The sequence below is a fragment of the Syngnathus floridae genome, chromosome 11 (genome assembly GCF_059516105.1).
Source record: "Syngnathus floridae isolate MCC-2025c chromosome 11, RoL_Sflo_1.0, whole genome shotgun sequence".
Lineage (NCBI taxonomy): Eukaryota > Metazoa > Chordata > Actinopteri > Syngnathiformes > Syngnathidae > Syngnathus > Syngnathus floridae.
The window spans coordinates 6896682-6921008 of NC_142423.1; the positions used below are offsets into that span (position 1 = coordinate 6896682).

At 43.5% G+C, this 24327-nt stretch overlaps 2 protein-coding genes across 3 annotated transcripts in view; one reads left to right on the top strand and one right to left on the bottom strand.

Moving 5' to 3' along the window:
• eefsec (eukaryotic elongation factor, selenocysteine-tRNA-specific) overlaps nucleotides 1-20452 on the top strand; it is a 44974-nt gene extending 24522 nt beyond the window's left edge. Inside the window, exons 8-9 of one of the 2 annotated variants that reach the window (XR_015861499.1) lie at nucleotides 8787-8864; nucleotides 9409-9523. Coding sequence is in view for 1 of the 2 variants with exons in the window: in XM_088390881.1 (XP_088247007.1) it covers nucleotides 9409-9512 (104 nt within the window). In the remaining variant the exon portion in view is untranslated. Of the gene's footprint in view, nucleotides 1-8786; nucleotides 8865-9408; nucleotides 9524-19318 lie in introns of those variants that run through there. The other variant, XM_088390881.1, reaches the window with a different exon arrangement.
• gata2b (GATA binding protein 2b) lies at nucleotides 16985-23742 on the bottom strand. The gene is made up of 6 exons (XM_088390887.1): nucleotides 23576-23742; nucleotides 23050-23495; nucleotides 22300-22878; nucleotides 21141-21286; nucleotides 19134-19259; nucleotides 16985-17852 (listed from the first exon to the last, which is right to left on the bottom strand). The coding sequence occupies exons 2-6, from the start codon at nucleotides 23270-23272 to the stop codon at nucleotides 17574-17576; spliced, it is 1353 nt and encodes a 450-aa protein (XP_088247013.1). The 5' UTR covers nucleotides 23273-23495; nucleotides 23576-23742; the 3' UTR covers nucleotides 16985-17573.
• Between the last annotated feature and the right edge of the window lie 585 nt (nucleotides 23743-24327).

The following is a 24327-nucleotide window of genomic DNA, read 5'->3' on the forward strand; positions in this document are numbered from 1 at the left end:
AATACTGCAGAATGGAATTAATCGGTACCACAAGTCATTTGTAATAGTCGTCAGCTTTCCCAGCCAGCCAGCCGGCACAGTAAAGAATTTCTTTTAGCCTCCCTTCCATTGTTCAGACCTTTAGTTAAATGGTGTATATCAAACACATGCAGATCTCAATTATCATTGTTAATGAGGGAGCGACTCTGGAGGAATCCCTCTTTACATCCGCAACCTTCAAAGGTCCTCAAAAGAACATCTGAGGGCCTTTTATCGGACAAAGTTTCTCCTTCATTTGAATAATTCTCTAAATGGGCCGCGGGGAGATAGGAGTTAAGAGTGATGTCCTAAAGCCCTGAAAACTGAAATGAGATCTGCCCATGAGCAGTGGAAAGACCTCGTAGTCTATGATATGGATTAGAGTTCAGGGATGCGTATCATTCTCTTCCTCTTCTGCACTTCTTTCTTCTTTTATTGTGTGTGCGTGCGCTCGTGAACAGGCATGCCTGCTGAGTGGTACAAAAGGAAGGTCAGGAGGTGGCGCGGCGTTGCGCCTTCACAGGGCCTTCGCCTCATTACAAAGGAGCGCGATAGCCATCAGCGTCCCAATAATATTTAGCACATGCCGCCTGCTAATGAAGCGCTAATGTCCACCAACTGGAAATGTGAACCGTCTTTTATACCCTCGTCTTTACGACGCCCTCAAGCCGAGGCCCGTCTTTTTTTTTTTTGCTGATACAATGGAAAGAAGCAATGAAGATTCTAATGCAGGACTGAATGTGACTTGCTGATTGATTATATGGAATTTGTCATTTTAATGTAATTAGGTCTGCTCCAAAGCTAAGGTGGCAAAATGGAGTTGATTTGCGTTTTCAATCCGCAGGAGTTTGAAATGTGCACCTGGAAAAAAAAATAATAATGCAAACTGAGCTGAGATTACACCCCAAAACTCAGAACTGCGAGGCAGACTTTCAAACCACTAATTCACCATGCTGGCTACCAGTACGTCCACTTCTATGTAAACGTCCCTTTACACTCAAATTAAAATCTGAGTTTGCCCAATTTTTTTTTCTTTTTTTAACAGTGACCACAACAGTTATAGTCCATAAAAGTTGAATATATAACAATTTCTAAAGACTACCTTCACACATGCAGGCACCCTAACTTTAACCCTTAAGCCTAAAATAAAACTGTCTCAGTTAAATGTGCTTTAAAGATTAGCGGACCACACTCATAGCTCTTGTCTTGGATAAGCTTTATAGTGGAAACATAAATTAGCTTTTAAAGCTGCGCTATAAAACATTGCAGAGATGTTCATTTTATCTCCTGCCGGTTTATTGGCCTTTCTATATATGTTTTCCTTGGTAACGAAGGAACCGGCTTGGACTCTTCTGCGCTTCCCTTGTGGGGTCATGTTGCAGTGTAAAATCTGAATGCAGCAGTGAATTATTTGGCACGTGGCACTTGAATGGAGCGAGGGTCAAGCGTTCACTCCGACGGTATTTCCAAACGTTAAATGCTAACGCGATAGCATCGCTATTTCTCAATGGATTTGATCCCAATCTACAAGGAAATGCATCAGAGTGAATCTCGGAATGTGGCACCAAGGCACACCAATTGAATGCATTGCAATTTACAACATTCAAAACTTGAACTGCAATCTAACATTTCAGAATGAAACTTGGCGCTGTGCTGAATTTTTCAAAAAAGCTTTTATTTTTCATTTAGCATGTACAATAATTTTTTCTCCAAATATAGTTAATTTTCAGGTCAACTTTGCATATTTAAGCACCGTGTTAATGTTCAAACTGTACAAAATGTTAAAGTGGCTTACAGCATTAGGAATAAAATATCTGCCTCATTTTTAATGACATTTTTTCCCCCATTTTTGTTGGGGTCATGTTTAAAATTTTAAATCCAATAGGCTGTGGGCCAATAAAAAACATGCAACAGCCTGCAAATGGCCCCGAGCCAGACTTTGGACACCTATGTCTCAATTCATCATTTTGTAGCATATATATTCTTTCTGAGTGAACCCATATTTTAAGTTTGCGCTAACATTTTTACCTCTGCCATTAATCTGTAATCATCCAAAACACACACACACACGCACGCACCCACACAGTCTGCAGTCGCTAAAGGGCAAATGCAAATCACCGCAAAGTTAAAACCAAAGAAAGAAAGCAAATCTGAACTCAGCTTATTTGGTTAATGCCATTAAGACACAATGACGGTTGCTCACGCCCCCCCTACACACACACACAGCCAAACACCTGCACAAAAGAAAAAGTGATTGTTTCAACTTTCACCCGTGTCCTCTATTTTCTCCCCTGGCGGGCCCTCTTCCTTGTCAGGAAGATTTACATGCTCATTTTTTCAACCTCCTTTATGCAGAGATTGTCCTCCTCTTTAAGCTTACGCACACACACACACTCACACACTACTCCCTGGTTGTACAAACACAGCTGACAGGAGCTGGAGTCCGGCACTGCCATGACACAGTCGCGTGCCGTCCAACAAATGCCTCTCACTGTGCCAGCCAGCGTGTGCGCCTCTTCACGTTTGGAGTGTTGGCGGCCTCCCCTTTGCAATCTATTACAGCTTCAATCTGTCATTTCATCACCTTGCCAAAACCTGCACTCATCAATAGGTGGACCTTCAAATACATTTGATTTCTTTTAGTTTGAAAAAAAAAAGTTCCATCACAATCTCCATTCTGTTAATTGAGTTTAAATCTACCCCTTTTTGTGCAATTCAATTTGCAGTAACATTTACTGCCTAGCCGCTCAGTTCTTCTCATCAATAATGGAGCTTTTTAAACAACCTTTGCCCTTTGCACGCCGCATAAAGCGGGTCGCTGTTTGCCTTTGCTGCAGTTATAAAACGCGCTCCGGGCTTTTGTCATGCTAATGTGGGCTGCTGGTGGTCTTTTGTCTGTGATGACATTCAGACGCTCCGCTGTGTTACTGTGTGTGTCCAAATGTGTGTACAGTCTGATGTCACATGCGAACCGAGCAGGTGAAATGTCGTGGATGTTTATCAATTATACGGTGTGATGTCGATGGATCTTTAAGAAGTCTGAAATGAGATTTTCCAAAATAAAGGACTTCATGTACTGAATTAGATGACTTTAAAATGTATTTTTAAAAATAGACTTCAATTAAACTAGCAGCCACCCTGTTCATAATCTTATCTAATTACAGTATTAAGCTTTTGTTTCTTACTTTTTTTTATCAATAATATCTCAATATTTACTGTGTGAAATCTGAGAGTCGTACACACAACTAGTCATTGCGCCTGTGTGGTAAACCCTCAGTCACGATCCATTTCTTTGTACGCTGAAATTTTCTGCAAAACTCACCTATTCGCACATCTTTGACTTTCTTTCAGTTTCTAAAACGCCACAAGGTGATGCCAAAGCCCTGGCAAATGATAAAGCATTAATTAGCGTCAAGGAAGTGTTGTTGAAGTGATGCTCAATTGAGAGTTACGTTTTTGTATTTATGGGACGAGCTAAGTTTAGCCTGGATTGTTAGTGGAAATTATTTAGTTGCTCCAATGTTTTCGAGCCAGAAATGTCCTGGAGCTTGGGGTGACGTGGTCAGTAATGGATGCATTTTGCTGTGTGGCATTTTAACCAGACCTTTAGAAAAGCAACCTGCAGCTGCCTCCTGCTGCAGCATGGCACAACACACACTCATACACACACACACACACACACACACACACACACACACGCACACACAGTCCAGGGGGCAGTAAAGTGGTTATCTCTCTCTCGCAGATTCTAATCTGACAGCAGCTCCAGCCTGTTGCCAGGTTACCCCTGGGGCGTCAATCTCCATTTAAATCCTGGCTGCCTCCCCACCCACCCATCAACACCAACCCTGCACCACCCACTCCCTGAGGGTCCACTCTCTCCTCCCTACCACTTGCAGTCAGTCGTACGGTGGCACCGGGCGGGATTCGCACGGGCCAGCAGGTGACACGCGGATGCTTTGGGATCAGCTGCCAATCAGGCAAAGATGTCTACGTGCATGTGTTTTGTTAATAGCACGCTGCAGTTTGTTCAACATGCACAGAGCTGCAGGCTGCTCTTAGTGTGCTTTGGCACAGGCTCACACACACCGTACAAGCCGTCCTTGTCGAGCAGGAGGATGTGGGCTGAATGGCTTTGTATGTGATAGAGGTTTGTTGCTGTGGGAGGATGTGGGCAGTGTCTCCGCAGTGGGCCCAACTCAGCGCCACTGACGGGGAAACCATTGAGATGGACTGATAGGCCGTCTGACACTTCAGAGAAACTTCTCCTCCAGCCTGTCCTCCTTCAATGGACTTCTATTGTGTGTGTTGTTCGAGAGGACGTCTCGGACGGTGACCCTCGCCACGGGGTCGCATGGTCGAGGAGAACGAGTGTGCATAATTGCAGCGCAAACACAAAAGGCCAGCCCACCGATAAGTCGCGTTGGTGCGCCGGCGAAATCGGCGGCCGACGTTTACTCGAGTGCTGGTGGGCAGGAAACATTTCCGGAACGTTTGATTCTGTCACGTGGTTTTATCCACTCAGACGTGTGCCTGCTTAGATGCTGTTTTTCAGCTTCAAGGCTGGCAGAGGAAGTCATTGCGCTAATCTTCATGTTTCACACATACCCGTCGGATAGACTTTCTAATATTTTGCCCTTCTGATAAGAACACCAAAATATTAGGAACACCTGTTTGTTTGGTGATGTTAATTTCCTCCCAAATGAATGATTTATTAACAACTACAAATTCTTAACTATTATTTGAGCCATGATGCGACTGTGCCCCTTTAATTCAAATGGGGTCACATCAGTTGGAGGATAACCTGTGCTCTGGAAGGGTTTCCTCAATTTTGGCTCGGCATTCTTAGCACACGTGGAACCCAATGTGGACAGCTGGATGGTGAACTTGGCTGTGCCGTTTGGCTGATAGATGGAGGCCTTTTTGAAATGGACTCAATGAGGGCCATTCATGAATCGTGGCATCCGCCATGCACACTCCTAAACGCTCCACCACCCTCCTCTCACAGTTCTGTTAGCACATGAAATGCTACACGGCTCAAAGCTGGTGGTGGTATGAAACCAAGGTGGCCAGACAGAAATTGGAGAATTTGCTTTGTGGTATTTTACATGTGGAATTTTAGGCTTCTGCTGTCTGAAAATGAATTCCAAAATATGACGACATTCCTCGAGATGACCATAGGTTGCAAAGGAAATTCAGATATAGCTCGTCTTCCCAAAGCCAAAATCATGTTGTTAGATATTAGCAGTTAAGAGTGAACAGCCAATAACATTTAAGTGCATTGTAATGTCTTGCATCAATTGTCTGTTTCTGTTGTTAGCTAGCCTTTAGCATAGTTAGCACGCTATTTCTGTTTGTTTCCACATCTTGTGAATTTAGCAATAGAATACAAAACGCACACATTAGCAGCATGCTGATATTGAATGAACAGTTAGAATTCCAAAACACAATGCTCTTGGAGAAAAGTGTCGTGTCACGTTAATATGGGCCCCTTGTAGACGCTATCAAAAAGATCTGCTGTTGACAGGCAGAGCCAAGGTCAGTTCCTGGCCCTCTCACCATGCTTTGTCTGTGGGATCCTCGGAATGTGGGCTCCAACAGGTGGACTGCTCACACACAGTGAACAAAAAATCTAATTCATCGTTTAAAATCAAATATATACCCATTGAACACAAGTTTAACCAGCCAAAAGAAGCAGCAAAGACCTACAAGAAAGTCCTACGGATTGTGTTTTCCCTTATATGGATGAAGACTGAATGACAGGAAACCATTCTCCTTTTCTTCAGCGAGACCAGAGAGAGGGAAGCAGGCAAACTGAAGTTGACTTAACATGAGCACAAGAGTCCAGACGTTTCCTTTTATTTTTCCCTTGTGGCAATTTTGTTCCGCTGGCTGATAGATCGGGTTGGGATGCCATTGTCACCTCATGCGAACTGATCGGCCCACTCTCTTGTCAGGATGTTTCTCATCTCGGGCACCTTTTTCATCCAATTCCAACCCAGCAAGTAGTTGACAGACATTTCTTGGGGTTAAACAGGAGAAATAACCAGCCTGAAGTGCAGTGGGAGAAGACTGAAACGCTCCTCTGTCAGCCCCCCCCCATCCACCCACCTCCCTTTTCCCTTCACTCAGATTGTTATCGTGGGTGAGCTTATTGCTTCCTGTAGAGACCTGGAGCTGCCTCCCCTGTCTACTTTATGTTCCCGGATAAAAGCTAAAACCAAATTATTACTACTTGCAATAAACTGGACAAAAGTATCAGTTAAAAAAAAAAAAAAAAAAGTCAGAAAAGAACCTCCACCAAAGTACTTTCTTCTTGTAGGAGGGTTACTGCCTGGTTTTAGTTCTGGATTGTTTCCTTTAAAGGTACGGGCTGTCCCACAAAGTTTGGCATCATTTGAACTATTAGTAACTTAATAAAACTGCACCATACTAGCTGGTAGATGATTGATTCACATTTTCATTGTTTTTTTTTGCTGCTTACAAATTGTATTATTGTGATGACTTTACACTTCAGCCTCCTGCTCCTATTACCGCAGCACTTCTAGGGTAACCCGAGATTTCCACCCTCCGACACCCCACCGCCCTGCACGACTCCCACAGCCCTTGATTAGATTTGACTCCTCAAATTGAATCCCCCTACTGTAACAAACACCCTTTTATGGACATGATTACACAAACAAACAAAACATCCAACCACACCCCAGAATGCTACTTAGAAGTTTGTTTACGCGGTGGCTCTCGTTCTCAGTAAAAGCTGCTAATAGGAGCAAATTACTGCCGACAAGTCGAGCGCATCAAGTGGCTCGCCGCTGCGCCGTAATGGAGTTAACTTGTGACCAATCCGATTAGAAACCTGCAAGGGGCTGTTGGAGCCTGTGGAGAGGAGAGTGGCCTGGAGAGGGTGGAGTAGCGAGGCTCCTGAGGGAATACCTGGCTCCTGGGGGCCACTAACTGTCATTGTTTGGACGTAACGTGATTTGGATTGAGCGTGGCGTAGACTGACGACTCAACGAGATGTGTCTTAGCAAAAGAAATAAGGTGGTCTCTTATTCCTGACCTCTTTGTAAATTAGCACAGTAAAAAACTCGTGTTGAGTTTGTAAAACTTGAATTATGTCATACGGTTTCTGCAAAACTAATAAATGGCAATTGGGGTAAGAACCGGTTGTGTTTGAGGATAAAAGTTCCCCCGATGATGTTTTTATTCAATATACTTTACAAGGCTAAGGATGCGCATCTCCCCTTTTGACTCAAAGCTGTCTCAGATGTTGACGGTCGTGCCGGGTTTGTTTTCGTTCTGCTTCGTGTGAGACATTAGGCTCGCTAGTGACCCTCGGGGTCAGCGAGAACACAGCCCTCAGCTCGCCGGGGTCAGCTTTGTTTGACGTCTGGAAATGTTCGGCCTGAAACTCAAAGCAGGCCCGTTAATCAAAGCTAATGCAACTTTGATGCCGCTGTATCTCCACTTCATTGAACCTCCATTACCTCGGCCCGGCTTCCTCATTCCGCGTCTCTGTCCTCCCTCCTTCCCCTGTTCGACTGGCTCCATTACCAGAAGCCCCCCGCTGCCGCCCCTTTCATTCATCCCGCTCCCCCTAGGCATCCTAAACCTCATTTGCACAGACATGTTTAGCCAGCACAGGAAGCAACCCATGCCCTTAACAAAATTACAGTCCAGCCAGCGAATGAGCCGCGGGGCCGGTCTGCGGGGACCAATCACAGAAGGTTCTCGGCCCTACCAGTTCCTCATTTGAAAGGACAACGGGGGAGACTGAGAATGTGTACTATTTTGTTTTTTTTTTTATCTACTCTGATGTCGTGCCTAACAGCTTTGGACCTGACCAGCGGCTCACCTCTGATGATGTGAACTAATGTGCTCCATTTCAGTTTTTCTATGCACTTCATGCGCCGCTTTGAATGATGTGAGTGATAAGGCTTGTAATGATGCTGATGTAAATGTAGCGAGCGCTGCGTTAACAGACTCAGGGTGCATGGCCGCGCTCTGATCGCTATCTCGGCGGCGCCTCAGTAATTTGGCTCTGAAGTTTGCTCTATTAATGGAACGCTGCTTTGCCTTTACCCTCTCGTGTCCTTTTCTTTTCGCATCCTGCGGTCCTCTTTGGGTTGATATTCACCCAAAATATATATGTTCACAAAATTAGATACACCTACACCTGATAACGGCAACATTGCCTGTATTCATACTTTAAACCATGACCTCAAACTATCCTGCCAAAACACTTGAATAGTCTTTTAAATCCATAAAAGATTTATTTGTGAAATCTTCCCAACAGAAAGTTTTTTTGCTGCCATTATGTGGAGTCGGAGTTCTCTGCTTGCACTCAATAAATTTTACAGAAAAGAGAAGCTGTCAACTTGGTGTGTCCTTGAACACACTTGCACAGAACTCCCACGAGCCATTAGCCGACGTAACACAGCCGGCGAGTAATGCGAGCATTTGCTAAGCTAAACTCTAAAGCTAATACTCGACTGCTAGTTAACTAGCCTGTAGCACTGTTCGTTAGATTTCATACTGACACCCCAAATCCCCATTTGCTGGATTCAGGTGTAGCGAATGTTGTGCCTATTTAATATTTCAAAAACATTCCCTGCTTTTATTTGTCATTATTTCCACCCAGCATGCCTCACACCTGCTCCATGGGAGCGTGCCTGTCTCTTTGATTCCTGTTAAATATTCCAAGGTGCTCTGCGGTGTTGGGTGCACCAGCAAGCCTCCATTAAATGTCTGTTTCTGTATGCATCCAGGGCTGTAGAGGGGAAGCCATGTGAGATATCTCGCCATCCCTCATTCCAATCACCTCTCGCTGCATGCCCTCTGCTCAGGTAATTAACTTCTCCCTCCACCGGGCCCTCTCTGCTCCTTATCTGGACTCCATTCTGTTAAAACTATCAGGCTTCCTCGCCCACCGCCATGTCTAATTCCTCTGCTTGAAGGTGGGGAATAATCCAGGGCCAACACCTGCCCTCCGCCACTTCTTCTTCTTCTTCCTCTTCCATCACATCACTTTATTCCCGACACCCGCTCCACACCCTTCATCCCTCTCTTCTTGTTTTGTCCCCTCTTTTTTCAAAGAAAAAAAAAGAAACAGGGCTTTTCAACCATTCCGTTCTCTCTGAATGGAGATTCAAGCGCATGTGATTGGATTAATTAAACGTGTTATCCCGATCTTTGAAAGGTAGACGTGATCCCTGTTCACTATATATCCCGATTAGCACTTTCCGTCTCTCGCTCTCTTTCTTTCACACACAGATTTACACACAGACACATACAAGGTGAGCAAAGACAAGCTAAATCTTGGACTTTTTGAAACTGCTGGGGATTAAGGAAGAGATTGTAATTGCTTTTTTCCCTCCTCCTCCTCCATAGGTTCATTTGTATTGACGACTTGTTACTCCTCTGTGGCACACGGGGACGTCTCCGGACAAAGAGCCAATGAGACAAGACCAGGACGCTTCGGCACCAATTCGTGATGTAGGAAAAGGTAAACGTGGCCGTCAGATACGGGAGGAAAATAGAAAGACAAGCATGATCTTTGGCAGATAATCCCGAACCTGATTGAATGTCACAGCACTTCTCCTTCCGTCTTCTCTTTATATCCTTCTCTGGTTTCGTGCGACTCAGTGTGTGGTAGCGCTCGCCCAGCGAGAGGCCAAGTGTTCGGTCTGTGTGTGCGTGCATGTGGGAGTATGTGTGCGTCTGTGCGCACGAGGATTTGTTCCAGATTGTGTGCGCTTTAACCCACATTGTTAAAAACTAAGCTCGACTCATCCCGGTAGAAGTGAAGCCATGCGGCAGTGACTTTTCCTGTGAAAGAATTATAGGTCTTCCTTTTTTAGTGTAAAAGGTTCATAGATTGGGTTTTGCGTCAATGCTGAACAATTATGATGCATAATTATTTCATTTTGTCAAATTAAAGACTGAATAAGATGGAGACAGGAAATAAACAATTGTGATATAGGATGACTGTCTGTCTAGGCTCAAATTGATTTAAAAAAAAAAAAGATTATCATATTATTGTCACGGGCGGCTCGGTGGCGCACTGGGTAGCACGTCCGTCTCACAGCTAAGAGGGTGCGGGTTCGAATCCACCTCCGGCCCTCCCTGTGTGGGGTTTGCATGTTCTCCCCGAGCCCACGTGGGTTTTCTCCGGGCACTCTGGTTTCCTCCCACATCCCAAAAACATGCTTGGTAGGCCAATTGAGCACTCCAAATTGTCCCTAGGTGTGAGTGTGAGTGCGAGTGCGTATGGTTGTTTGTCTCTGTGTGCCCTGCGATTGGCTGGCAACCGGTTCAGGGTGTCCCCCGCCTATTGCCCGATGACGGCTAGGATAGGCTCCAAGCACACCCGCGACCCCCGTGGGGACTAAGCGGTACAGAAGATGGATGGATATTATTGTCACAAACCAATTGTATTTTTTTAGGAAAGCAAGGTCAGTAAAAAATAAAATCCTGGATTAGCATTTTTATGCAGATTTTTACCAAAACCCCTCGGCCACCTAGTGCAGTAGAATAATAATCCACATTATCGTAAAATGAATCATATTTGCCCTTGTTAAAACCACAGCTATGAGGCAGCAGAACCGCGTGATATCGCCTTCCTAATTACCAGATTAATTAATCAAAAAGTAATATTCAGGTATTGGAAGCAATAACCACTCATTTTATTTAGAACCGGCTCCCAGTAATTGTATTTGTAGAACTAGTTAGGTTGCCTGACTATCCCACCCATCGATTAAAGCCGCTCTAATTGGCTCGGCTGCATGGGTGTAATTCGGCCAATGCGGTAGAGGAAAAAGCTGGGAGCAAGAGGAGGAGATAGGGGAAAGAAAGGACCAATGCTGCGATTCGGCCATAAGTAAGATCGCTTGAAGCGATCGAGACAGAAGAGCGTGGAGGTGAAGAAAATTTAAGCTCGCTGCCGGCGAGTTTGCTCTGATGCTCACCTTTCTTGGATGTGCCCCTGAGGGGGCTCCCGCAACTTTATGTCTGAATTAGAAAAGGAGTACTGTAAATATTTCCAAATGTTAAAAGCCAAAGTGTCATATTGGGTCATATATTGGGAAATTTACCTCCCCCACCCCCAAGGATACATTACAGATTAGTGCGTGCTAGATAAAATGAAGCTAAATTTAGTTTATGCAAAACAAGAAACAGTTTCTAACATACCGAGATAATAAAATACTTTGTTATCTGATGTTTCCAAAAGAAGAAAAGCAGATGAAGCCACAGATGTCAATGAAGCTTTTGCATGATTCGCATCCTGTGCGCACACGTGTCTGGCAGGCGTCCACATGGCAACACTAGGATAACCTCAACGAAGCAAAAATAACTGGACATTTCAAAGCAGGCATGTAGGAATTATGCAAAATGAATTTTGTTTACTATTTTTATAATTGTACAAACATTGTGTCTGCAAATAAGATGTGCGCAAATAATTATTCAACCAGTAATTCGACTCATTATTATTCATACTGTATAAACCAGACTGTGTAAATTTCTGAACTGATGCTAGCTCTTTGTTAATCGAGGACGACTTCAGGAAAGAATGCATGACTAATCTCGTCTCTTACCTATACGGGTCCCGTCCCTCCTTATCGCTTTCCTATACGTTTCCACATGCGTGCTCAGTTTAACAAGCAGCCCTGTGTAAAATGACCCATCATGGACCGGCAGCTTTGTTGGCATGACAAAGCATGCGGCGAGCACTCAAATAACAAATTAAGGTGTTGCATAAAACTGCCGCCACTGTTTGTGAGAGCTGACAGCGACTTTCTCAGAGTTTGTGCAATGACTCAATCAATTCATAAATACAATCAATTACAATTCCCTTTCTAAAGAGGTCTCACCTTGGACAAAGTGTAACGAAATAATTTGTTTTGGATAGGTCCTGTGCTGCCCCTCTGGGCCTGTTTCATTGTGTCTAAGTGGATTAGCATAGACAGACAGTGATGGAGCCAGAAGGAGATTAATGCTATTAGTACCTGCACACGGAGCAGCACTGATCAATTGTCAATCCAAATGTATTTTGGCCAAGACTCACTGGTGATAAAGACTTTGAAATGAACAGCACTTTGCCCTCCACGTGATAAGCATTTCTCAAAGGGCAGTGCGTTCCCAATCCGAAGGAGAGACTTCACTTAACTTGTATGAGTGTCATTGATAATCAATTTACTGATGGAATCTGATCAGAAAACGGCTTTGCATCGAGCATCATCGAGTTAGAATATAGGCTAAAGAGCTTTGTTTCGTTCCCAGCATAATTTGGCAGTATCCGTTTCCGGGAAGAAATTCCAATGTAGAGGAGCAATCCCATGGACAAAAAAAAGGAGAATATGTGATTTGCAATCTCTTGTGTGTCCCACCATCGCGATAACCTTCGTGTCTGGCCTCCATTATCTTCTAAAAGAGGACATCATTGGATTAAGCGCTGGCCCAAACATCTGATATGTAACGGATACCTGACATTATTAATTACTACTAAGTACAATTACAGTAGAAGAGAAAATGGGAATAACACAAACAGTAATGCACCTTGATTTTTTTGGGGCATAACCATTTCCGGGAATAACAGTAGTTTGTGTTTCTCATATGTGATGTAATGTTGTGGTTTGTCTGTGTTTAGCATTACATGCATTTTAAAGCAAGGTTCCCTGTTAGCTTAGATTCAATTGCAAATCAGTGACCTTTTAGCCCAAAAACGACATTGCATGAAATAAACCATAATTATTTCTTCACTATTGTTATGTCTCAAAGGTGTGATTGGTATATTATGCCATTAGTCTGAAAGCAGCTGCCGGAGCGTTTGAAAGGAATCGTCGATGAAGATGTTCCTGCGCAAAGCGGAGTCTGGAACACAGTGCGAGTGTTGCCGTTCATTTGTCACGAGATGGATTGCAGTCATTGCGAGCAAAAGCTTTTCATTTGACTCCGGTGTGGTAATTAGGTTTGAATTGGCTGTGCTCACTAAGAGGAATGGGTAATGAAGTTAGCCGACGCACGGGAGCTGCGTGTGTGTGGAGAGGCGCCGGGAGTAGTTTGGGTCAGTACATTTAACAGTCTGCCTCTTATACTCTAATTCATTGTGTAATGCTGTTTATTGTGCGTATCGCGGGCCTTTTATGCTCCCGTTAAGTGGGCCCAGCACATTACTGTAATGGGGATGAGGCATGAAAACACTGAAACCTGAGCTAGCGCCTCTCCTTGACTTCCTCCTCTCATGTCTTTATAATATTCCTTTCATAACGCTGCTTCCGTCCCATTGGTTGGTCACGTCCCCGACGTCTACTTGCCGTGATGTCCAAACTGTGTTGATGTCATTAATGGCAGAGGACAGAACGTGGAAGTGTCAAGTTACCCGGCAAGGAGAGCGCAAGATAGGATGTGTGGCTCAAGTGAGCTGTTTAAGAAAGCGATGATAATTAATTGCATCAAATGAGTCTTGTGTGCACATTATGGACATGTGGTCATGTGACTAAAATGAATTGTGTGGACACCGTGGGCTGAGCTACTGTATATGATTTGTGTGTGTGCGCGCGTGTGTGCTTGAGGCAGTGGGCACATTAGCCACATGACGACCTCGTCGTGACCCCTGAGAAGCGTGTAGGCGCCGGGTTCAGTCTGACTCTTGTCACATGATCCCCTGAATCCCTCCCCCCCACCCCCACCCATCAAAACCTCCATTATTCACAATGGCGTATTAATCTGAACAACACACACACATGCACACGCACACATTTCGGCAAGGAAATATGACCAAATAAAATAAAATAGAAACTCATCTTTGGAATCTTAGACCTTTCATAGGAGTTGAGCTCAGGCCTCACGAAGGATAGAAAGAGTCGCTGACCATGGAAATGACCTCTGACTCAAGTCGATAGGGTTCAAGTATGTCTGAAAGTTAACCTCAACCAATCAACAGCAGTGTCAAAAAGGAGAAAAACAGATTCGTATTTATTTGTTGATAGAACGTTGCATAAAAAAATCAAGATGAGGTGTCAAAGCCATAAATGGTGTCACTCAATCCACATTGTTGCTGCAGTGTGTGGCTCAAGGCGATGGTTCATGGAAGGAAGTATTTTCTGAAATAACAATAAAAAGGACAATGTGAGGGTGAGCACTTTGATCCTGTGTGTTACACTAAAGATCAAGTTTAGAGGAGCTCCGAAGATCATTTCACTCTTGACTATAAACTGAGTGAGTGTGTCAAATATGTCATATTGTTATGTACAGGTGTATGCTAATACTGTAATTGAGTCAACATGTTTATGAAAATGACATTGTGCGGCGGCTTCTTGACTTGCAGCAGTTGTCAATTCCGAACAGTGATTTGTGTCCAAACCACAAGTCTCTGCTGAAGATGACAAAACATCCTTCTTGTATCGCCGCCGTAAAGCGGACAATACAACAGGGTGTTGTTGGTCAGCGCAACAATGGCACTGAAATGAAAGATGTGAAGAATCTAGTGTGGACAGATGAAGGGGGAGGGGCTTCCAGTGCAGCAGTAGTAGAAGCTACAGGTGAGAGGGATCCGTGTCTGTCTTTTCTTTTATCGCCACTCTTTCTCCTCTCAGCGCTCATGTCGATGTCTCCAGTTTCCACTGGCCCCGTTTCCATCACTCGACCCCTCGCCCCACCTACGTGTGTGAAAGTTGTTGTTTCATCTTCACACAATGCTGCGAAGCAATACGAGATGGCTTGCGTTCCTTTTTTGATCGAATGTCATAAAATGACAATCCTGCATGCAAAATGCTTGATGTATAAAATATACCTCAGAGATGTGGAGGGGTTACGATGCCACGCAGTTTGTAAATTATAAGCAGTATAGGAAAAAAAGCAATAAAAAGGAGAGGAAATGAAAAGCAGCTTGATGGTGGAAGATGATAAGTCATGCAGTTGTCACAAAGGCAGTCAGCTCAAAGTGAGGAGGACGTCACAGCTCGATTCTTGCCATCACATGCAAATGTGCAAATGTGGGTTTGACGTACAGTACTACGCTTGTCCCAATTCAGTGTAGCAATATGGATTTGCACCATTATCTGAATATTCTTACTGATTTACAGCCAACTTTTCACTTATTAAAACCAACCACATAAGTACGGATGGGAAAAATGATTAACCTCTTAAGAAAGAACTACTGTGCTATTTTGATACTGTTGGACAATTGGAATAAATTTGTCTGCTGCTTCATGTATCGCTGGATATCATTGCACGACATGAATTTAGGATCGTGACAGTACATCTCTTTACCGGCCTAGATATGTCGCCGCTCAGATTTCCTGAGGGCTGAGCCTTGGGCTTTTTGTCAACTGTGTTATAAGATAGTGGACAAAGACGCCCAGTCCCAAGGGGCTCACACACACACACACACTCGCAGGACTTTGGCCGAGTGCAACACCGTGCACCGCCTCCCTCTCGGCGCGACTCTCCCTCCTCCTGTCAGCGGTGCAAGCGACAGGAGAAAAGAGGTGATTGTTCGGAAACAAGAGGGATAAATTTGTCTGCCTCGGACAGGTGAAGAAAAGCGGTCTGAAAGGGACTTGTCAGTGGATGTGACTCGGGTGGTTTGAGAGTGTCCCACTTTCCAGTGGGAATGCTCTGTGTCAACTTCTTCTGTGACTGTACTTTCATGAGCAGAGCTCGCGTTCAGTCACTGTCCAATTTAAAAAGTTCAAGACTGTTGGCTTTAAATAATCAGGAAACACCATGTATTGCTCAGATGAAACCCGGGTGCATCAAATACAGTCAAAACAGTAGGGGTCCCAAAATGGAACCTTGTGGTACACCATACAACTGCGATGGCATTTACTAGACCACTTCAAGTTTGTAATTAAGACTGTCATCACCCCGGCGGCTTATCTGTGGAGATCAAAGTTCTGTGTATTCATTTGTTGTGTGGGACACTTTTCATAAAGCTTTCTTTCTCTCGCCCTTTCTTGTTGTGTGGTTTTGGTATTACTGTATTCAAATCCTAGCAAAGACTTAACCTTTGTGTACTGCCCCCCAAATGTCACTGAAACTCAGCCCAGTTTGTGCAGTTAATGGCGCTTTAGAGTCTGCTGCTGCTGGATAGGAAACAGTTACTTCATAGTTGGGATTGGAGCTTAATTACCCCAGGGGAAGTGATACGGATATTCTAGAAATCAAGGGTCATTTGGTCATTTCGGCATAGTAATTGTTTCTAACCACTCCCTCTTCCTTTTCCGGGGTATATTCTCATTTCTAATCTTCCAAGATAAGATGTTGAGTGTGAATAATAGTATTTTATCTTTCGGATGGTTTGATGTGTCCTGGACATTGTTTTGCGATTCAGGACGCACTGTATAGTTTGTCCGTTGTGTCCTAAAAGTCTCAGAGAAGAAAAAGGTGCCCCTCTTTCATCCATTATCATTTCATCATTTTTCTTCTGCTACTTCACTTCTCTAAAATCATTCCTGACTTTGTCACGGAGTTCAAGAATTGAGTTAGCTAGAAAAACAAATGGAACGAACAGGGAGGATGTGTGTACAAAGTTGTACGCTGGAAATATGAAGATTGCTTATGAGCTGATTTACAATGGCCACCCAGTCCCAAAGTAACTCTTTCCGTTCTTTCTAAAAGTGCCTCCTTGTTTTGCTTTATCATGTTTTTGGAGAGGGGGGGACGTGACATTTTAATTATGTCTATGAATAATTCCAAGAGCAATGTGGGAGGGCCCAGAAGAAAGATGGAATAAGTGCTTTTAGGGTCAAGGGTCGGGGAAAACTTGAGGGGCGACCATGCGCTGCTCTTGAGTTGAACCGTGTCATCATGCAGGCTTCCCGCTTGCATATTTGTCTTATTTGTTTGGGCTTGTATTTTACTCATGTTTGACCTCAGTATGGTGTGAGAGTTTTTTTTTTTTGGTGCTATTTTTGTTGGGATGTGACAATGAAGTTTTAAGTGCCAGATAGAAGAAGCAGATACGTTTGAAGTTAATATCTTTATTTCATGAGTATAAATGATGACCAGGTCAGAAGAAAGCGCTTTAGCTAAAAAATATAGTCAGAACGGGGACAACAGTATTCATAATATAATCAAGGAACAAAGCAGAGAAAATAAATTATCTGAATAGCAATAATTATAATAACAGTAATTACAATTAACAATGTCAAATTATAAATCATAAAGCATTTTTTGTTTGTTTGCTTAATATTTTGTAATTTTCTGTGATGACAAAAACAATTCCAGCATTTATTTTTAATGTCATGTAACGAAGGAGATTAGTTCATCACCTTCTTCTATACAATATTCACAGTTACTATAAACATATCCGCACCAACTGAACCACAATGCTGTCATGTTGTCAATCCGTTGAAGTCAGAAGCTTTGACAATTTTTTTTTTTTACCGTGCGTGTTTGCGTGTGTGTGTGTTTGTATCGGGCCGACAGGAAGTATGTCTGTCTGCCTCCGTTAAGAGTTAGGTACCTCGAGGTTGGCCTTATTTCATACCGTTTGCATAATCAATCAGAATCAATCAAATGTCTTTACATAGTGTTGTCCAACGTGACCCGCCTCAGCCCATGGCCGTCACCATGTTGGAGTGGTGCGGGTGGCCAAAGGAAGGGTGTATCGGGGTGGGAGTGGGCAGCATGTGTCCGGCATGGCTGAAAGGGGGCAAGTGGCTCATGGACATGTGTCCTGCCAGGGAGCTGAAACTAGAGTTCTTGTCATGGAGACTCTTGGTAAACTCCTCGTAACTCTCGCTGCTTCGCTTGACTTTTTTGGACTTGCTGGACATTTTCCTGTTTCGTGTCTGTATTCCTTCTTTTTTCATGGTCAGGGGGCGGTTCACCTGTTGGGGTAAAAGGGTGGTTTTGTTAGTGGTGGAGTTAAGTACAATAAATTGTCACAGCTAAAAGGTCCCTCTTAAAATAGTATTAAAAACCAAAACAAAATTAGTTCGGTGAGAAGTGCCAAAATTAAATTTCATATCAGAAAAAATGGCTAGTTTATTGTCAATATACTCACATACCCCAAATCAAATCGTTAATGGCTGAACCCATTTGTACTCTGTTGCTAACCAAAACAGCAGTACCAAATAATATTGTGTTTCAGTTGAATAAAAGCTTTGAAAATAAACATGTTCTATAAAGGAAAAGAGCATTTTTGTCACAGCTACGCCAACCTCAGGGGTTCCAGCAATCTGTAATGTTCTTGGCAGCTGTAAAAATATCATGTCAGATCACGTGAGCAAAAACAAACATTTCCGGGTATCCAGCTTGGGTTGCCAACAAGCCATACCAACACTGTCTATATGTAGCCTATATTGGGTTTTACAATAATGCTTAACCATACTGATCATTGCAAACATACCTGTGGCTTAAAAGTGAAGCGTTGAGAGTCTCTGTCCATAATTGCATTGTAGCTATATTTTCTTTATTCGATTCACTGATTAATAGTCAAGATTAAGCGATGATCACAATAATTGTTACTTTCATCCCTTATTTCTGTTTGGAGGATTAAACTACCTCACTGACTAACAGATGTTTCCTCTCTTTGTATTATAGCGTAGCTACAGCGTCAAGGGAAATCTGATTCTTAATCAAAAATAATAGCGTAGTATATGTGGCGCCTCAAAAGGTTACCCCCGACATTTTTTTTTTGTTGCAGTAGTTTGTGCTTTTGCGATAGTTAATCACCTGAGCTGTGTGCGTGTGTGTTGATTTTTTTGTCTTTTTTCTATGATTGACCACTATAGTCATGTTTGGCTGCATCACTTGGTGGCGGTGGGCCCAAGTGTTACCTTTCACCAAGCATCACTTCTCTAAGCTGTTGTGAATTTAGACGTGGCCGTCTTAATGCTATTCATACGGATCTAAGCCTTGTGGTTTCACTCAATAGCAGTCGGACCATTGTGACTCTCAGGGGACTAAACCATGGAAACAATAAAGCACAAAAGGACAGAGCAGCTTCAAGTCCAAGCGGTGTGCGTGCGGGTCAAACAACTCTCACTCTCCCCTTGCTGCCTCGTTAGCCTGAACAATCAGTGAAACCTGCCCCGCTCACTTCCCGACTACTGGACCCTGTCGGCTTTGTGCGGGCCCAACCTGGCGATCAGCACTCGGAGACTTACATTATGCAGCTTGTAATAGAGGCCGCAGGCGTTGCACACTGGATCTCCATTAGCGTTGCGCCGCCAGAGCGTTGTGGTGGTCGTCTGACAGTTGGCGCAACAGGTGCCTGCTCGTCTGGCTGAAGACTGCAAAGAGCGGCAATGATGTTAATGTTTGCATTCCTCGTTTGTATGTTTGTTTGCAGGACCCGACTACATCAGTGATGAAGATATTCATCTTATTCTTGCAGTGCTGGAAAAACCCAAACGTTTTCACAACACGGAAGCTGGAACTAAAATGGGTGCCAATGTAATTTTTCCAAAATTATCAAAAACACTCCTAATGATATAATGATATTAAATTAACCTTTCTGCGTTAAGACTCGGCTGTAAAAATAAAGTTGGGTGAACTCAACTGCTTGCTTTGTTGGGCTAATATCATCGGCATAAATGTCAATAAGGCATAATTTAAAGTTAAATTACTGTTTCAGCCCAGCCCTTTATTTTTTAAATACTTATTCACCTGTACACCTCCTTTTTATTTCCTTAACTATTCACATTAATTATGAATATGCATGTTCAGCTCAATGTGCACCACATATAAAGGAAGTAAATATTTCAAACAACAGGCACAACAACGCTCAGTATGTTGCGCAACGTTCCTAATCTTCTCAATTCGTTTTAAACGGTGCTTTTTGCGCCACGGATAACACGAGAGTGCCTGACCACTCGAAAAATGAGGTCTGAGTCTATTTAGGAGGTCGAGGGAGGAAACAGACGCTAGGCCCGCCGCTTTATCTGGACCGGTCAGATATCCGGATAGGAAACAACTGAAAGGCTGCTGCCACCGAACACAAGAGTCACTGCTGAGCCATACGGAAACCGGGCCTGATATATGGGCTCTATACGCTATTATTGATAAAACGTGTTGAAGTCATATATTTTGCATCAATCACAAAGCTGTTTTCATACATTGTTTTACAGTGTGTGAAATAATTGAGATGAATAATTCAGATGATTCAATGTCGACATGTGCACAGCTACACAGTTTTGATCACTGCAGGTAAACAAATTCTCATAGGTTATTCATTCGTGAGAACACGAAATGCCCTTTTTGTCATGCTATAAATTTTAAAATAGTTTAAATTCTAAGTTGCTCCTTTTTCCGTCAACATACTATAGTTAATCACGATCAAGCAACACCTTAAAAATGTGAATAGCATAAATAACTGCACATACCATAGTAGGCCTCAAGTGTTTATCATAAATGAGGCAAAGGTTCGTACAATATATTTATAGTCTTTTTATAAAATTAACTAAAAAAAATAACGATTAAATTAAAATATATTACACAGGTTAAATGTAAAAAAATAATTGTTGAAAATATATTTCTAAAAGATGATATTCAAATGTATTGAGGTTTTACAAGTTAAATACTACTGAATTTTACTGCAAAAAAAAAAATAATCAACTGCACCGATATGCAAATTTCTGACATTTAATTCCGTGGGTTTTCACGTCCCATCGGTGGTCCTCATACCACACTTTGGGAATCATTAGTCTGTCACGTACTTGGCTTGGATGTTTTCTTCTAGACTTCACTACTACTTGAATCTCTGAACCATGCCTTGTTGTTTTTGACTTTGTTTGAACATGCATCTTTCTTTTCCAAACAAAGCATGGAACCTTGTCTAAAGCATCATAGACGCTCGACACGAGTCTTCTCAGTAAACCACATGAAAATAAAATCATGATGTCATATTAAAAGTGGCTCCCCGCCTGGCCGTTTTGAGGGGCGCTATCAGCGGCGGTATCAGAAGTAGCAGTAATAATGATAGCAGAAACAAGCGGCGAGGTCTCGCTCGACTGACATCTTGAGCTAGAGGAGCAAGAGGTGACCTCCGAACACAATTCCTGGAAACTCTTTGGGAAAATATAACTTTCCTGGAATTGTGTTTTCCCTCCCCCCCCTCTCAAGCCAACACTCGTATTTACTACTCCCACAAGACAAACACAGTGGGGACTCACCAGTCTGCGTTTGGGCTTGATGAGTGGTCGGTTCTGGCCGTTCATCTTGTGGTACAGCCCGCAGGCATTGCACAGGTAGTGTCCGGTGCTGTCCCGTCTCCACAAAGGCGTGGATGTGGCGCCGCAGTTCACACACTCTCGGCCCTCTGAAGGAAACACACACGTATTCTTTTGAGATTCAAATTGATCAAAATACAATACATGCAAAGAGCTTTTTTTTTAAAAACTCAAACTACACCACCAGTCACATAAACAATTATTTGTGCTGATTATGCACCAGTGGAATAAATTAAGTCATGTACTATACCATTTTTGCCATCGTGTTTTAAAAATAATTTATACATTATAAATACAAATAACTGAAGAAACATGTGATAAATGCATTGTAATTTTGTAGTACAAGATAATATAGATACAGATAATCAATTATGAATTTCTTAAAATAAAATGTTAATCAAATAATAACCAGGAACAACGTATGATGGTATTAAAGACTCATTTAAAGCAACATCTGAGGTTTTGGGACGTTGTGTGTACCAGATCTTGGATGCAGTTGAACTGAAGCCAGCTCAGAAGTAATTACAGAGTCACGGTTAACAAAAGAGGATTATTGTCAGTGTGTTCAGCCATGAGTGCAGCCTCATGCTTAATAATCATTTTTCTTTTCTTTTTCAGGAAAGACTGTTATTGTTATTGTCTAATTTAAGAAATGATATTATTTTACTGCCAAAAGCTGGCCATTTTAAACTCTTTAAAATCAAGATGCACTAAAATTAATAAATCAGGCCACATTTGACTGATGCAAATTGATTTTATGGACTGTTGGGAATAGAGCTAAAATAACAACAATCCTATTTAGCTTTTGGCAGTAATTTTGCTCATCAACAAAAGTGTATTTTATTACGCTTTTTTAAATTTTTAAACCATATCATTTAATGAGCTTATTTTTGTCTGTCTTAAGCGGATTTACGAATCACTATATTCTTTGCGAAACAAAGAAAATGTAAAACGTCAAATCATGATGCCGTAGACATATTTAAGTTTCTTCTCAATTCAAATGATGGAAATTGAAAGCGTTTAGTAATATTAACTACGTCACATTTTTGCACAATTACTGGGTAGTGAATTTATATGATTTTTTTTTTTCCATGCGACTCACCGGTGCAGGACCGAGTCTTGCCTTTGCCCTTGGTGCTGAAGCCGGTGGAAGCCCCGAGGAGGCTGCCCGGGTGAAAGAGACTGCCGCCGTACTCGTGAGCCGAAGGCAGCGAGTAGGTAGGATACGTCGGTATGGGGTGGTGGGTGGAGGCGCTCTGAGCGCCCATGGGGGCCAGACTGCTTCTCATCGAGCTCGAACCCTCCATCTTCATCCCCTCGGAAAATGAAACGTGGTATTTGATACATTCCTTCTCGTCCATTCTCGGCGAGGTGGCCCCCGGGTCTGGCGAGACGTCCTTGGGCGGCGTCGGGGGGAAAGTGTACAGGTGCGGACTGGAGTGGGACGGCGGCGTGAGCGAGCTTGCAGAGGCCGCGTTCGACGTGCCGCTGCACGGATAGACCGCCGACAGGCCTCCGGGGGACGCGGAGCCCGGGTGGTGCAGGCTAGGCTTGCTGAAGGGGCTCACGGCCCACGCGTTGTGGTGGTGGGCCGACAGAGCAGCTTTGCTCCCGTCCAGCCATGAGATCCCTGGGCTGTGGATGAGATGAGGCCGGCACACCTGAGTCCCCGTCAGGCGAGCTGTCGGGGGGGAAAGTGGCGGTGAAAACATGCACACTGAGATGGATTATGACAAGTCGTCAATGAATCTGAATTTATTACATGATGGTGCATTTGCTATGAATATACGATGCATGTCAACGGGAAATGATTGTTGCGATTTTAAAGTCACATTTTGCATCTGTAACCTACCGTGCGCCTGGCTGTACACTCTGGCCCTGGCAGGGTTGTGGTAGTACGGATTTCCCTGAGAGTCTAGGTGGTTAAAGAAGACATCCACCTCGTCCGGGGGCAGCAGCTGGGTGGACGGCTCCATGTAGTTGTGGCCCAGGCTGGGATGGTGCGTGTCCGGGTGCTGGCCGTTCAGCACGGCGTGAGGGTGCATCCAGCGGGGCTGATCAGCCGCCACATCCATCTTCTGCTTACGTCGCTGGAGGTCGCTTATTATTAATAATATTATTTAATGGATAGCCAGATATATCATCCAAAGAGGGAAAACCACGCAGGATTGTGGAGGAAATGTCTTTTCGCTCTGTTCTTCAAAAGATCTCCGCACTGGCCATTTGCGGTGAATCACTATTTTTGTTTGCTGTCATCCGAATTCAATTCAACTTCTTTCGTGCACATGGAGTCCAAATCTGCAGTAAACAAATGCAATTATTAACATTTTTGCATGGGAAAAAAAGATGATCAGCAATCGCTGTTGAAGTATACTCACATGTACAAACTTTGTACTTTTATCCTCCTTCAGGTGCTGTGTCCGTGTGCGATTCTGCTGCTCGCGTCCGAGTGTTTGTCAAGACAAGACTTGGTCCGTCCACTGGGACTTGAAGCAACACGTAACTGCGTCTGCTTGCCTGACAGCCAGCAGCCACCATCGTCAAGCTGTGGGCGGAGTCATCTGGAATAGCTTCCTGTCGGCCAATTAGAGGCTCGGGAAGAAGATAGGAGGCGGAGCTTCCGGACCAAATACTCTTCAAGGTATTTTAGATAATCTCCAATTGTATGCTTGATTTTTAGAGCTCTGGTATGACTTGATAAAACTATTAGTAGGCATCCCTTCAGAGTGGTGGGGAAGCATTTTTTTTTTCTCCACTGGTCATTTCCATTCTTATAAATTAAAAAGTCAGTCCTCCAGGTTCATGAAAATGATGACGATTACTATAATTATGGTCAATTATTACTCTTTGAATTGTGAAAATCAGGCAAAAACGTAAACCCAAAGTTTGTATATTGCATATAAAAGAAAAAGATAGATTTCAGAATGCTTGTGATTTCAGAATGCTTCACTAATCGCCAGTTCCGTCTTGCGTCACGTCCCATCGTGTTGTTACGTGGGCGCGCGCGCGCGTGTACGTGTCCTTCTCCCTCGCGCGTGATTGACAGGCAATAATTGAAGAGGGAGCGCGTGCATCCCAGGAAGTCCACACTGCCGCCTGCTTGACGCCGTTTGCTGACGTCATTGCATCA